Here is a 16,613-nt window from a genome sequence, read left to right as displayed (position 1 = left end):
GCCTGGTAGGTGATGAATGGACCCGCATAACATCTTTTTTCAACCATGAGATGGGAGACGAAAAACACCGGCTACAATCAGATATTGTCAGTAAATGGATGGATGTAAAGGGAGAAGTCATATAGTTCAATCTATGGTATAATTATGTTAAAAATACCAAAACTTATTATGAAAACACCGAAGATCTTTTGGATACTGTTAAAGATTTTTACATTTTGGAGCATGAAGGCAGTGACTTCGCATATGAGGACGTGTGGAATCTTGTTAAAAATAATCGGTATTTCATGTAGATGATTCTTTTATTATGCAAATTTCATATTTGTATTGTTTTATGTGTAATACTTCAAGGAATTGTTATTTGTAAGGTTTTATGACCAATGTTTCATGAAATAAATTAGAAAATAACCCAACTTTTTTCATAATAACCTAAAATAGACGAAGTACATCTAACACAGACGAAATACATATAAGTAATCTAATACAAACCTAATAGAAAGAAATGAATATTAAACAAATGGGACATATTTCAAAATATTCCAAGGGGCTTCATACTGAAATTCCAACCCCGTTACTTATTGATTTGTATTCTTTTTTAGCAACTTCCAAGATGACCTCCCCAGTAGCATTTAAACGGGCGTCGACAATTTTGGTATAAAGATTGTTGAATAATAAAATTTATTTTTTCATTTCATACCATTTTGCTATGATATCTAGGTTGTCACGATGGTTTTCTACAGTTGTTTGAGTTTCAGCGTTGAAGATATAGGTTAAACGAGTCCAAAACATTGGATCATTCAACTTGTTGGTCTCGTACACATAAATATATGTACGACTTAGAACCAAGTACTCCTCAGAGGTGCATGGTTTTGAAGTCATTTTGAGCGAAATAAAGAGAGTAAAGTAATATATGAAGAACTGATATATCTTTTAGTGAAATGATTTTTTCACTGAAAGTAAATTTATAGTAGGCTTCATGACAACAATAAACGACATGTTTTTAATGTCCGTCCAAAGCACATAAGTGTCTACACAAAATCATAGTCAAAATTTATAATTTGTCTGCAATTCATATTCCAACTTAAATAAAGAAGGCATTGTACTTATTGACAACACAAGACATGATTGTTTAACTTGACAAGTCATTCACCGACTGACAACACATGACACGACTGTTTGACTTGACAACATAACTATGAATAAAATGGGGACACTATAAATAATTGTTCCTCTTGATATTAATTCTATCACCTTACAATTTTAGCTTTCAAATATGGACCCACATGTACCACTCAGATGGAGTATCCAAGAGGAGGTCACTTTGGTTCATGCTTGGATTGTAACTATAGATGAGGATTTTCCACTAGGTCCACCACAAGTTCACAATGGATCATTTTGGTCTCGTGTCTGTCATTTGTTTCACCATCAAATGGGTCTACTCAATATCAAAGAAAAAGAGATGTCAAAGCCAAGTTGGTGGATTTGAAACAAAGGGTGAAGCATTTTTAACACATTTATAACAAGCTGGATGAAGATATTGTTACATCCCGATGTTAAGGTACTTTGAATTTCAACCTTCTAATTTTATTATATTGCTTTTTGGTCCCTAAGTTCAAGAAAATGTGTATTGAAGCCCTAGTGGCATTTTCATAATTTTGGCAGGGAGGAGTATGCTATGTGTACTAGTGTGTACGCTGAGCATACTAGGGCACACCCTAGTACGTTGTGCGTACATCTATGTACACGGGGCTACTTGCTAAAAGAGGAAGCCCTAATTTTTAGGGTTTGGTTGGTATTTAAGCATCCTTATGGCCTCATTTCCCTTCACCTTAATAGCTTTCATCCTCTCTTTATTTGATTATAACCCTAAAACCACCTTGTGAAGCCATTTCAAGCATTAAAGTGTCCGTTTGTGTGCTTAGGAGAAGAAGGAAGGAACCAAGCTCATCTTGGATGGAAGAAGCATCTTGGATATGGAAGTTTTGCACCATTCTCCATCATTTCAAGGTATAAAGTTCATACCTTGATGGCTAGTTTACTAGATCTTATTTATGGGTGTTTTTGTGTCCCCTTTTTTTTTTCTCAAAAGTCTCATCTTTAGCATAGCATGTTTTGGACGTTTTGAGTTTTCCTTTCAGACCCTAGGAGGGGTCCTTAGCCATAAAATTGAAGTCCCATTGGTTAGAATTATTCCATGCATCTTGTAGAAGGTCATAATGGATTAAGACCTTGAGTTAAGCTCTTATTAGGCGTGTAAAGTCATAAAGTTGGAAACTTCATGACTCTAGAGTGTGTTTGGTTCATGGATCTAAAGTTAGGACGTAAGAGCTTAAGCCATTAAGCTCTTAATGAGGTTTTGACATTTGCAAGGTACGCCCTGCGTACGAGGTCAACCACCCCGATGGTGGTCATCTGCGAGGGTTGGAGTACGCCCATCGTACCTATGGAGTATGACCTGCGTACTCGCACTGGGTCAGCTCGATTAGGTTGAGTCAGCTGGGCTGACTCAGTTAACTTAGTGGGTTTGACCAGTTGACTTTGACCAAGTTTGACCTTGAGGGTATTTTGGTTATTTTGGGATTTTTACGGAAATAGTCATTTGGTAGGAATAGGTGCCGGTTAGAGGGTTGAGATTCAGAGTCAGGACCTTATCAACTTTTGAGAAATGAAGGATGCATTATCATGTCAGCGAAGAGGGTTCGCTCCAGGAAAAAGGGAAAGTCGGGTTTATGATACTTTGAACCCTCAGGATTTTGTCAAGTTGGCAAGTTGGCATGAAGGATGGACCTTTTGAAAAGGTCTGATTGGGATTCACATCACCTTTCACGATTTGCACTTGCTAAAGTGCGTCTTGGATCAGGAGGTGGTAGTATCATTAGATGGCATTTAGATCTGTGAGCACCTGGATTTTGTGGAGAGGCTTGTGGCCATTATGGAGAGAAGGGTGAAGGTTCTACGGGGCAAGGAGGTACCTTTGGTGAGGGTACAGTGGGAGCACCATAGAGGGTCCACGTGGGAGTGGGAGTCGGAGGCATAGTGCGGGAGCACGATCCGAGGATGTTTACCGCAACAGACTTCGAGCTTGAAGTCTAGTTCAAGTGGGGGAGAATTGTAACGCCCCAATTCTTGAATACCAATTTATGGTCATAAATTCTAATGAATTCAAGATCTACTTGACGAGTTGGTTGCCTGGCTCGTCGAGTAACAGCGGGTTTGGACCACGTATTTAAGTGACCAACTCGCCGAGTCGGAAGAGTGACTCGACGAGTTGGAGTTGGAGGGTGAAAACCTAATTTCCGGGGTTTGGCATCCTATTTAAGGGATCATTAGCCTCCCTTAGTCCCTTTGCAGCCTCTTGGGAGACTAGAAACCCTAATTCGTGTGAGTGTGCTCCATTTGTGTGTTTTAAAGCTTTGGAAGGTGTATCCTTGTAAGAAGAACTTGAAGAGCAATTGACTAGGAGCAAAGGACTTGTAGGGATCTGATATCTACCTCATATGACATCTATTGGAAGGTATCAAGTTGTTACCTTGACCTCATTTCATTCTAGATCTCATTGGTTAAAGTTTTGGGCTTTTCTGGCATATATTGAAGCTATTGTGGGTATGAGCTCAGATCTGAAGTTGTAACTTTAGATCTGAACTCTCCTTTCTAAATCCATAAAGTTATCAGCTTTGGCAAGTATGAACCCCTCCTTAAGTGTAAAACCCCATTTCAAGCTTGCTTTTGGCATTTTGAGTCATTAGAGTCTTTCATACACGTAAAGTTTGCAACTTTACATGATAAGCATGCCTTGGGAAGTTGGATTTGTAGTATGGAGCTTTAGCATGGATTAAAAAGCATCTGTATGGATGAAGGACTGAAGGGACTCGACGAGTCGCATGGTAGACTCGGCGAGTCACATGAAGATGGTCATGGACTCGACGAGTTGGAAGAACAACTCGACAAGTCCGATGAAGATTACCTTGGGCTCGGTGAGTGGCATGGTGACTCGGTGAGTTGGCAAGTTATGCAAGGAACTCGACGAGGAGCTGAGGGTACTCGATGAGTTGAGGTCAACATGGACTGTTGACCTTGATAGTTGACTTTGACTTTGATCAAGGGTTGACCGTTTTGACTTTTGGGGATAATTGGTAAGTGGGTATTTATGAATTGGATCATTGATGGTTATAGGTGTTAGAGTTTGGGGCAGTGTTTTGGGAGCATGATTTTGTGGTTCAGTCCGGCATTGCAATGTGAGTTATCCTCACTATATCAATAGGGTCTAAGTCACCAAGGTCGGCCCTTTCTTGGATTGTATACTTGTATTTGTTTGATATGCTTATTGATCTGCTAGATCGTTTTGGCTAATATATATATGCATGCTAGTGTTACATGATATCTATGTGCACATGATTGTCCTAGTTATAGGATGATGCTATGTTAGTGACCGGTTAGGTCTATATCCCAGTTATTGGGATGTTGCAATGATTAGTGATTTGTTAGATCGGTTTGACTGTTACATGATATGAGCTAGAGTATGATACTTATGTGCACATGTTTGTTTGGTTGGGGGTTGGGTTGAGACGATCCTGTTTTGTGATGTAGGCCAACATACCCGGTGAGCAGTCCGAATAGGCTGTAGGCCCTGCGAGGCGGTCCAGTCATGCCGAAGGCTCGGGAGCAGTCCAGATAGGCTGTAGGCCCTGCGAGGCGGTCCAGTTAGGTTGAAGGCTCATTATGCATGTTGTTCTGTATTTTGTTGATATGGTATGATTATGATTATGGTTATATGGGGTTGGTATTTTGGGGGTAACTCACTAAGCTTTCGGGATTACAGTTTCAGTTTATTGTTTCAGGTTCAACGGATGGCCGCGGGTAGGCGAAGGCGTGACCGTACACTTCCTCGATTGACGATTATGATTTTTGGGAACTCTGATGTATAAACTATTTTGAAAACAAATTGTAATAATTGAATGGTTTCAAATGATTTAAAAAGTTTTAAATTGGCTGAAATTTCATGGGTGTTACATGGGTTTTCGGTCGTAAGCTAGTTTTCGGCCGTGAACTGGTTTTCGGCCGAAATCAGGTGTTCAGATCTGCTAGTGATTTCGGATTTTGAAGATATGAAGGCTGTTCTTGGTGTTCTTGAGAAAAAACTTGAAGATTTGAAAGTTCCTTATTGAAGATGAGGGTGTTCTTGGATGATCATTGGGAGAGTTTTCGGGTGGAAAGAGTGAAAAAAGGGCAAAGTTTTCGGATGAAAACCTTTATATCGGCTGAGTTTTCGTCCGAAATGTGGGTTCTCGACCGAGAACTGTTTTCGGCAAGAGGGTTTTCGGCCGAAAACGAGGACTGAACGAGTTTTCTACTGATTTTCAAGGGAAAACTTGATTTTCGAGTGTTTTTGGTTCCGACACTTATATAAATCTTATTTATATATTTTAAATTATTTTCTAACCCTCTCAAGCTTAATGGAATAAACAAAATTCAAAATTTTATTTAACGGGATTGACTTTTGTTGACTAAAAAGTATCGAGTTGTCACAATAGGTATATATATCATTTTGATATAATGTGGGTGAAAATTTGTTATACCTGTTAAACTCTTGTAAATTAGAGACGAGTGGCATGCGTTCATTAGTAACTAGTTGTTGCGAGTATTTCTCCAAAAATCCTTGCTCTAGCGTATACAACATGGTGACTCTCACCACGTCCTCATTGCTTAATTGATGAAGTGAGTTATTGAACACGTTCGTAAGGTCATCCATACTCACGGGATGTGAAAGTGGCACAAATGGAAACATACGTTCTCTGAATGCTGCAAAACCAGAACTGGGATGGAAATAAGCTGCAGGCCGGTGACTAAGCAGAATGCTTTCCTGTCAAAGCAAACCAGATAGTCGCCAACTGGAAATAGAAGCTCTTATAGGTCAATTGGATCAAAAATATTAACTTCCTTACACATTAGATAATGACATAGTAAATGGTGTCACTCGACACCCGTCGATATGTGCACGTAATCACCAAAACATGATTGTCAAAACATCGCTACACAATCTAGTTGGTTTTGTAAGAGCGCCATGATTTCCCGCCCAAGTTCAGGTTTGCAGGTTGTAGTAACAATCGTTGCGTATGTTCTATCGTGCTGCAGTCAAAAGAATTGTTAATTAGGGATTTTTGTATGTATGTTCTGGAGTGAAATTATGGTTTTTGATTGTATTCCAGAATTTGGGGTTTTTTATTGTATTCTGGAATTAGGATTTTTGTATGTATGTTCCGGAATCCGAAAATTGGGTATAATATTCTGAACCATAACTTCCGGACCAAAATTCCGAACCCAATTCATTGTATTTTGGACAATATTTTCTTATTCTAGATACGTTCCGGACTAACAAAAAATAGGGTTTTTGATTACGATGTATCATGTAGTTTAGATGTATAACTCTATATAATCCTATAATTACCTTAACAAGATTAATGTTCACAGAAAACCCTATAATTGTGTAGACTAGACATTTTTTAACGTATAATAAAAAATAAATGCATTTCATTAGAAACAAATTTAAAACTTACAAATAAAAATTGTATTTCTTCACCAATATCGGAATACATTTTTAATTGTAGAGCTGTCCGGAATGGGATATCAAGTTTAATCTAAAACAAAGGATGTCGAATCACGTAGTTTTTGAAAAATCCATGTCCAAGTATCTGTACACTCATTTTTGCATATACCATATGCAACCGGTAATATTTGGTTTTATTCATCCTTATTAACTGCAAGTAACATGGTACCTTTGAACTCGTCCTTTAGGTAAGATCCATCTACTACAAGGGTCGGCTTATAATAATTGACAAAAGTGCATACCTACAATATATTGTATATCTATTCAAATATACTGATTATAGTTAAGTACATCAAAATAAAAATAATAATAGTAAAAATAGTAATACTAACCGAGCAACCAAGTGAGACATACAAGAACTCAAACCAATCATCATAATCTGTTTAAATATGTGTCACGTGTCGTGATTATGTTTGACCAAATTGTGGAAATAAGCTGGAAGTTTGGTAAAAGAATCCTCTTTGGTACCCCTTAACAATACCAGTGCATATTGCTTTGCTGGAAATTTGAAATAGGTTAAATGGTATTTATAGATTACCGGGTTGAAATTACTATTTATTTAACCGATTTTGAAATCGGGTCCGGAACATCCCATTCCGGACCAAATGGTCATTTTGCCAAAAAAAAAAAGATTATTTAATAAAAAAACTAAAAATAGTCCCTATATTTTATGTATGTCATATATTCAAAATAGTTATAGTCATTTTAATAAATAACTAAATGATTTAGTTAATTACATTTGTTAATTATATCATCCATTTCTGTGATTATTATCCTTAACAAAAATCATATAAAAAAACAAACAAACAAAGAAAGTGAAATGGATGTGATTATGTGAAGGTAGGGGTATCGATTTTTATAATTCACTCTTTTGGGTGTTAATAGCCTGTCCCCCATCCATTTCCCTCACACACTGCTTTTCGTCTCTCTCATCAAACCTTCATTCAAGACTAGTTCCAATCCTGTTCACCTTTCGATCGTCACAACAACAACACAAATCGTTGCTTTATTGTTTGATTTCGTTTGATTTTGTCAAATTGCAGGGTTTTTCTGAATCCATCGACTCCTTAATCGGCTGATTTTCATCTTGTTTTTAACTATTCGTTTACAAAAAAATCAAATACCCGACGCGGTTTTGTGTTAGATTTATCTCTTACAGAAAAAATGAATCAAAATCAATCTCATTGACTTATAAATTTGTCGACAAATCGTTGCTTTCGTGATTCGGTTTTATTGGAGAGATCGAAGGATTTGTAACATAGGGTTTTAGTGAAGATGTTGGGCGCTGGATTGCAGTTTGGACGGAGTCGTGGCGGAGAGGATAGGTTTTACAATCCGGCGAAAGCGAGAAGGAATCGTCAGAATCAAGAGAACATCCGTAGAGCTCAAAGTGACGTTAGTCCGACCCAATCTACGACATCATCTGGCAGGGAGGAGCCGGAGAATCGACTCATACAGCCATCGAAGCTGGTACCGTTGGAATCCTCAGTGGCGGCGGTGCCGGCATCTTCACCGTTGTGTAATCTTGAACGGTTTTTAGACTCTGTTACGCCTTCTGTTCCTGCTCAACATCCCTCTAAGGTCTGTACCGATGTTAATCTTTTTCATTGAAATGAGTTCAATTGATTCAAACTAGTCTTTTCAGTTTACACATGTATTGCTAATTCATTATATCATGAAGTAAAGTAACTTTTAGGAGCATTTGGTTTATTCAATTGACTATGGGATGGTCAACTAATCAGTTTTTTTATATATAATCTAGTAGTATACTTTACTTTACATTTTTAATTGAGGCTTTCTCTTTTGTCATTGGTACTACTTCTCTGAAATTCATATTTGAAAACAAATGAAGTCAGCTTGAATTCAATATTCTGTGAGCCCTGAGGGTGGCCTTTCAGTCTTTATGAGGTCTCCATGAACAGAGTTTGCCTTTGATGTTATATTTCTATTGTTCAATCAAGGATATCATATATTGACATCAAAATATATGTATTTCTGCTAAAGTACCTTCCAAAAAGAATTAGAATACAATAAAATGGTTAATGTTCAGTAATCATGTATAAACAGGGATATTGTAGTTGTTTATTTGATCCAAATGATGATTTTACTTGAACTTTATGGCAGCAGAGAACTATGAGAGGATGGAGGACAAGTGATGTGGAATATCAACCATACTTTGTTCTTGGTGATTTGTGGGAATCTTTTAAGGAGTGGAGTGCTTATGGTGCTGGAGTTCCTTTGATATTGAATGAAGCTGATAGTGTGATCCAGTATTATGTGCCTTATCTATCTGGAATTCAAATTTACACAGACCCTTTGAAGTCTTCAATAAAATCCAGGTACTAGAACAGTAATTATCTTCCATTCTTAAATCTTCCTCTTTCTTTATTAGGGTTATGTCAGGCTCCATTCCAACTTGTAGCATCTATTATGCTTCTTTTATGAAATCTAAATAATCTTGTTGTTGTTTGCAGGCAACCAACTGAGGATAGTGATGATAACTCATTTAGGGATTCAAGTAGTGATGGGAGCAGTGATTATGAACATGAAAGGGGTTCTTTACATTATCTAAGGGAGAAGAGTAATAATCATCACCCAAAGAATGACATTCTTCATCGAATGGATCATTTGTCAATGAATGATCAACACAATGTACTTCAAGAAGGCTTTTCTAGTGATGATAGTGATTCTGCCACCACTCAAAGCAGCTTGTTATTTCAGTACATGGAACAGAATCAACCTTGGGGCAGAGAACCTTTGACTGATAAGGTTAGTTTTCCTCCTGTTACAAATAAAAGCAAGAAAGTGTCTTTTATTCTTTTTATTTTCTTCATAATTAGTTTTATTTTCTTGTTGCAACAGATACTTGATCTTGCTCGATGCTTCCCTGAATTAAAAAGTCTAAGAAGTTGTGACTTGCTGCCCTCTAGTTGGCTGTCTGTTGCTTGGTATGATTGCTAATACCTTTTCAGTAGAGCTTGGAAAGGAATGGAATTGTTCATTCCATAGGAATGAAAAATCCTGTTTGTTGACCATTTCCAAAGGAATGTGATTCCTTTCATTTTGTTAGTGTTTATCCCTTCGTCATCCATCTTAAAAATTGCAATATAACCCATTTTTATTTAAGTACTTAAGTACTTTTTAATCACACAGTTTATTAAAGGTTGTATAATTCTAATTAAACTACTATTTTTATTGTAAACTATCGAGAAAATGTTGTTTTAATTGTAACTTATTTGGGGTTTAATGATCACAGATTGATTCCATTCCTTTGTGATTCTATTCGATTCCATCCAATCAAACAGATTCTTAATCTGGTCTTTGCTACTTGCTCTTTCTCACATAATATGCTACTACTAAATGGCCCTTTTTTGATGCTTTTTATCAGGTACCCAATATACAGAATTCCCATGGGGCCCACCTTGAAAGATCTTGATGCTTGTTTTCTAACTTTTCATTCCCTTCACACTCCTACTACAGGTCATTCATATATATCATATAAATATCCCTGGATTTTTTAGGCTGAAGAACAATCTTTTTTAATATATATTAATTTACAAGTTGCATTATTATTGTTTTTGTTGTTTGTTTCAGGCAATGAATGTGAGCATCCACCTGTTGTAAGCCATTCCAATGGGACAGATTCCATTCCGATTCCGGTGGTTTCATTACCGGCATTCGGTCTTGCTTCATACAAATTCAAGGCACCACTGTGGGTCCCCAATGAATTGCCATTGATGACCTCTTTGTTACAAGCTGCTGACACCTGGTTGACTTCACTTCAGGTCAACCATCCAGATTATCTTTTCTTTTCACGTAGATGATATGATATCATCATAATTGATTTTAAACCTTTGTAACAAACCCAAATCATTTCCATATCTCGTGTATGTTGGTCTTTGAGGTGGGACCCGTAATATTTAGTTGACATATTGTATGAAAAAAGATTAAAAAAAAAGAGAAATAACAAAAAAGGAAAAGAAAGAAAGAAAGAGGTAGAGTAGGAGGTGTGTGGTGAGGTATGTTTTGTTATAGAGAAGTAACCAGTAAATTGTTATCTTTTGCATGCTTATTTATCCTAAACGACAAGTTGAGAGATAAACTATATATAATTTTTATTTACATTTTGGTTATATCATCATCACATGTTATTTTGGGTGGGAAATGCGAAATGATAAAGAAATGGAAATACCCAGTTGATTCTTTTTTGGTTTTGTCTTCAACATAGAAGACATACAAAGTATACAACCACTTGTTTTACGCACACAATTACAGAATAATTACTGAGATGAAACACGACTATGGACAGAAAGAAAACCCTAACAATACAATTTGCTAATTTCTGGAGTGGAAACAAGATGTAAACAAGTGTTTATAATTGAAACTTTTGATAATATCAAATAGATATTAAAGGCTGGAAGAAATTTGCCCTGCTCTCCTCGTTCATTCTACAATTTATAACAGTACAATCTAATTGGAACATATCTCTCCACTTTAACCTTGATCTTCCTGTATTCATATCATAATATAATTATAATCAAAATGTCCTTTTTTAATATCTTTGCCATGTAAACAGAAAACCAAAAAAAAAAAAAAAAAAAAAAACTAGGATTGATTTATAGTTGAAATACTTCAATAAGAGGCTCCCAACATCAAAATAGAAGAATAATTACCTGTATACTTCCCGTGAACAGCTAGGATTTAAGGTTTTTCCCTTTGATTCCGTCACGATAGAACCGAACATCAAAGGGAGAGCGCTACGGTGATTTAACCCCAAAAGTATAGAAGGTTCTTATGGCAAAATAACTGAAAATAACACCATCGATTAAAAAAAAAAAACGATAGACAAAAGCGGTGAATGGGTTCGAAGTAGATGGAGAGAGTTTCTTATTCCGTTGACTAATTCGACACAGTATCCAATCCATAGGCTTGCTTTTGCCCTCTCTTGATAGGACATCGACGCTCCTAAATCACTGAATTTAAACTCAATCGGATGAAAGGAAGCGAGAGATTAAACATGACAACATGTTGTGTTGTGTCTGGTTCGTGTCATGTCAAGACATCAAACCTGTTGAAAAGACTTGAGTTTAACCATACTCGTTTAATTATTGTAACATGCCGTGCAACTCATTTATTTTTGTGTCGGATTTTGAGTTATGCTTTAGACCTTGTAAATAGGTTGTGTCATGTCAGGTTGAAACATTTTACAAGTTGGAAAAATAGGAGATGTGTCGGGTTTTGGGTTAAGCTTTAGACTTTGTAACATGTTGTGTCATATCGGGTTGAAACATCTTACAAGTTGTAAAGTAGGAGGCGAGGAGACGAAAAGGAAAAAAAATAAAACACTAGAGTCAAGAGGTGAAATGACAAAATTTATAGTAAATTGAGAGGGCAAAATAGAAAGAGTAAAAGTTTGGGATGCAAAAGGGCTAGGCCATTTGGATTAAGTCACTTTGAAAATTGAAACACTTTCATATTTTTTGTTTTCCTCAATGTGATTTAGCTTTAGTCCTTCCCAAATTTTCATTATAATTATAAGGGTAAAATACAAAAAAGCATAACTATATATCTATCAACATTCAGAAAAGCCCTTATATTTTCTTTATATGCAAAAAAAAAACCCATACATTTTTAGTGACCTTTCAAAAATTTCAAAATATCCATTTTTTAAAGTTAGTGAGTTGTTTTCTAAGATGACATTTACCTTGTTGGTTTTTAGGTTGATATGGAAAAAAAACATTGTCATTTATTTTTGCTTGAGTAATGGTCGTTAAGTAAATTATATATTTCTCACGTTTTATTTTAGAAAATAGGTAGTGTCCCTTATTTATGTTTTCATGGTAACCTAAAAAAGAAAAAGATAAATGTCATGTCACAAAACATTCAATAATTTCTTTTAAAAATTGGATATTTTGGTTAATGTGAAAGTTAACTGAAAATGTAAGAGTTTTTTTTTTTTTTTTCTTTTTTTTTTTTCTTTTTTTTTTTTTTTTTTTTTTTTTTTTTTTTTTTTTTTTGTTTGAAGGGATAATGACTTGATAGGGTAACGAACTTTTAACTTTGTTCACATTTAGTCACTGAATTTCTTTTTCCGTGTTTGATTTACCAATGAATTATTTGAAATTGTTCACATTTTACACTGATGACCGGTTATAAGTGTAAAATGTGAACAATTTTAAAAAAAAAGGGGTAAATCAAGCACAAAAAAAGTTTAATGATTAAATGTGAATAAATTTGAAAGTTTGTTACCCTTTCAATCCATTATCCCGTAAATGGTTCTAAATGTTATTAAGAATGAGCACAAGTTGAATATGAAAGTCACAAAAGTGAGGATGTTGTAGTAATCGTGTGATATACCTTTATTGTGTAAAATACTAGAAACAACACTTAGAAATACAACATAAACGACTTTAATCACATAGAAATTGAAGAAGAAAAAATTATGGTGGTTTCAAACATATACTTAGGACATAGGCAACAGTTTTCATTCCATAGGGTGGAGACGGTCATTGTAGATCATGCGAGGAAGAGAGAATATATGATAAAGAAGCTTGAAGATAATGCAATGTTAAATTTAAATGATGTTTTTCTCTTTACAATGAAACAAGTTTTAATTAAAGAGTGTGGATGCATAAGATCTAGGTCTTGGAGTAGTACATGAGTAGTCTAAGTGGTAATCGCCTTTACATTGTTTGTGCATTTTGCCTAGTTTTTTACGTTCAACTTATTTTATTGATACTTTTCTTCCTAGTTATTACTTGTATATACCTTTTTTTATTTGTATGTTAGTTCTAACACTCGTGTCAGGTATGAGTTAAACTCTAATTTCAAATCTTCATTTTGGGTGGTCACGACGTGATGGAACTTCACCACGGTGTGGTAGTACTTTTCATGATCGTAGGATTTTAATAACAAACCACGGTATGACCATGGGTGTCACGACATGGCAACTGTTTTCAAGAAAACCTTAATCCTTGGGCTTTGGGTCCTATTTAAAGGACATTATAGCTAGAGTTTCGTGATCATTCAACCTCCATCACCCTCCTAAGCTCAGAAACACTAACCTTAGCCTGCTTTGCATATTGTGAGCTCATTTTTGGTACTTTTGTGATCATTTAATGAGAAGGAAGCCTTTTGGTATGGTGGTTCACCTTCATAAGGATAAAATATGAACAATTTCAAATAACTCAGGGGTAAATCAAGCACGAAAAAAATATATTACTAAATGTGAGCAAAATTGAAATTTTGGTTACCCTCTCAAGTCATTATCCATTTTCTGAATGCTGGTAGATAAAATGATTGTGTTTTTCTGCATTTTGCCATAATTATAATTATTGAGTTTAGTCTACTACAAGTCTACAATATATAATATATTTATAAAATAAAAAATTATATATAATTAAGCGGGTCATATTCGAGTCATCTTCGAGTTGAAGACTTAAGCCAACTCGTTTATTTTTTGTATCTATAATTGTAATTTAAATTTTTAACAATTATTCTATCGCATTTTACCTTTTATTTATTTATATCATAATTTTTAAATAAAAATTTCTTATAATAGTTGTAGATTAGCATATGTAACGACCGAAAAATACAACCAATTTTAAATTTTTCAAAAACAACTCGATTCCATTAAATCATTACAAAAAGGTTTTCAATACAAAACATTTAGCGTATTCCTAGAATCACATTACTACAAAATCATGAGGAGCGGTACGATCACGCCTTCGCCTTGCCACGGTCTCCTGAAGAACCTGAAAAACATAAAACCACAACTGTAAGCCCGAAAGCTTAGTGAGATATCCCCAAAATACCAACCACTTATACCATACACGCATAACATGCCACAACATATCTGATCACAGAACAACCATGTACTTTGGGTCTACTGTGTGACTGGTCCGCCGCACCGGCCTACAGTCCACCTGGTCCACCCTCTGAGTCTAGTCATAAACCTCGAGTCTACAGTGTGATTGGTCCGCCCGCACCGGGCCTTCAATCCACCTGGTCCACTCTCCGAATCTAACCACATACATCGAGTCTGCAGTGTGATTGGTCCGCCCGCACCGGGCCTTCAATCCACCTGGTCCACTCTCTGAGTCTACAGTATGACTGGTCCGCCCGCACCGGGCCTTCAGTCGGCCTGGTCCACTCTCCGAGCCTCGGCACGTCTGGTCCGCCCTCTTGGGGCCTACAGCCTATCCGGACCGCTCGCTGGGCCTTCGGAACAACCGGTCTGCCCTGGGTATCTTGGCCTACAGCACAAAGCAGGACCCGCCTCAACCCAACTCCAGTCCAAACAACCATGTGCACATATACATACAATCATATAGCAATTCACAGTCAACAAGCAGATCAAACAGATCACATAACATATCATCATCCTAACCAGGATACCGACCTAACAGGTCACTAGCATAGCATCTCCCTATTTCTCAAGATACCGATCTCAATCAGGTCTCTAACATATACCATTCTAGCGCTCAGGATGCAAACATATCAAAGCAGTAACATAACAACAACTACCCGGATCTCAATCCGATAAGGGCCGGCCTTGGTGCCTTAGACCCTGTTGATATAGTGAGGATAACTCACCTCGAAACAGCCGGCTGAAAGGATAAGATCCCGCTGCTCCAAACTCCGACACGAACTCCTCCACTGAACACCAAAACACTCAACTCAATAAATACCCTTAATTACCAAAATACCCCCGGAAGACAATTGGTCAACCCTTGGACAAGGTCAAAGTCAACCCCTGACTGACTCTACTCGCCGAGTCAACCCGATGACTCGCCGAGTCCCCAAGCTCAGGACTTCCCTCAATCCGCGACCTAACTCGCCGAGTCACCCCGAGACTCGCCGAGTCCAACAACTCTGAGTCCACTCGCACACAACTCACCGAGTCATCCCTTGACTCACCGATTCTCGACTCGACCAGAAAATATTGAGACTCTTCGACAAGACTCGCCGAGTCCAAGAACAGACTCGCCGAGTCTAAGGCTATCTTCAACCTACTCGCCGAGTTGTTCATACAACTCGCCGAGTTCCAGGCCATCTTCATCCAACTCGTCGAGTTCCAACTCATCTTCAAACAACTTGTCGAGTCCACCCATGTGACTCGCCGAGTACCACCGGTCTGAATCCATACAGAAGCACTCCAGGCCATGCAATTGATCCAAAACATAGATCTAGCCTCCTACAACCCATCCATCACGTAAAGTGGCAAACTTTACGTGAATCCAAAGAGATCTTGGCCTTTAACACTTTAGGGCTAGGGTTTGGGACATGATAGATTCACTACACACTCAAACACAGGGACTTTCAGGCATTCCAACCCTTCTCCATTCCAGATTTGAGGTAGCAACCTCAGATCTAACCTCTAAACTCCAAAACACCAAAAGATAAGCTCCCCACAAACCCCATAATGATGAATCCATAAGAATAACAACCCAAGGACGAGATATTACCTCAAAAGAACGCCCCAACTGCAATGGAACTCGAATCCAAGCAAAGCCCCTTGCTCCAAGCCTCCTACCCTTCAAGATTTCCTCAACAATTGCTTCTCCAAGCTTCCCAATGCAATATGATCACTCACACACGAAGGCTAAGGGTTTCTGGACTTGAGGATGAGTAAAGAGGTTGGGGGAATGAATGTTATGTTCTTTATATAGGGCTCAACCCCGAGAATTAGGGTTTTCTCCACTCAGCGCCTACTCGCTGAGTCCACCTTACTGACTCGCCGAGTCGGCCACTTAACACGCGACCAAGTCGCGACTCTACTCGCCGAGTCCACCCATGGACTCGCCGAGTTCCCTTCCAATTTTACTCTTTTAGCCCTTCAACTATACTCTTTGCTATTCCGGGATGTTACAGCATAACTTTTATCTTTTGTTATGTTTGTTTACTCTATTATCAATCTCCGATAGTGTTTAGACGGTAGGTTGTCGTTTCGATCACACTAAATTTTAATATCTACTTAGAACAATTAGTAAGATTATGATATTAGTCATCA

General features: G+C 37.2%; 1 protein-coding gene and 1 long non-coding RNA gene across 3 annotated transcripts; one reads left to right on the top strand and one right to left on the bottom strand.

The window, feature by feature from the left end:
- Window positions 1-7,457: 7,457 nt before the first annotated feature.
- Window positions 7,458-10,703, top strand: LOC145092702 (uncharacterized). 2 transcript variants are annotated; one of them, XM_079030679.1, is made up of 6 exons: window positions 7,458-8,182; window positions 8,729-8,940; window positions 9,076-9,370; window positions 9,464-9,549; window positions 9,990-10,081; window positions 10,196-10,703. In XM_079030679.1, the coding sequence occupies exons 1-6, from the start codon at window positions 7,877-7,879 to the stop codon at window positions 10,423-10,425; spliced, it is 1,221 nt and encodes a 406-aa protein (XP_078886805.1). In that variant the 5' UTR covers window positions 7,458-7,876; the 3' UTR covers window positions 10,426-10,703. The 2 variants fall into 2 exon arrangements, with proteins under 2 accessions (XP_078886805.1, XP_078886804.1); XM_079030678.1 differs by having other exon boundaries at window positions 8,726-8,940.
- Window positions 10,542-11,718, bottom strand: LOC145092703 (uncharacterized). The gene is made up of 2 exons (XR_013702617.1): window positions 11,275-11,718; window positions 10,542-11,110 (listed from the first exon to the last, which is right to left on the bottom strand). It is a non-coding gene; the product is annotated as an uncharacterized LOC145092703 (long non-coding RNA).
- Between the last annotated feature and the right edge of the window lie 4,895 nt (window positions 11,719-16,613).

This window comes from Lactuca serriola, chromosome 3, assembly GCF_051521515.1.
Source record: "Lactuca serriola cultivar US96UC23 chromosome 3, Lser_US96UC23_V15, whole genome shotgun sequence".
In the NCBI taxonomy this organism is placed as follows: domain Eukaryota; kingdom Viridiplantae; phylum Streptophyta; class Magnoliopsida; order Asterales; family Asteraceae; genus Lactuca; species Lactuca serriola.
The sequence above is the reverse complement of the archived record's forward strand: the minus strand, read 5'-3'. Positions and strand labels throughout refer to the sequence as shown.

Bases quoted from the DNA above. Each gene is read 5' to 3' on its own strand.
- LOC145092702 (XM_079030678.1), top strand. From the start codon at position 7,877: ATGTTGGGCGCTGGATTGCAGTTTGGACGGAGTCGTGGCGGAGAGGAT. The intron at 8,941-9,075 runs GTACTAGAACAG...TGTTGTTTGCAG, and splicing joins AAGTCTTCAATAAAATCCAG to GCAACCAACTGAGGATAGTG. The intron at 10,082-10,195 runs GTCATTCATATA...TGTTTGTTTCAG, and splicing joins CCTTCACACTCCTACTACAG to GCAATGAATGTGAGCATCCA.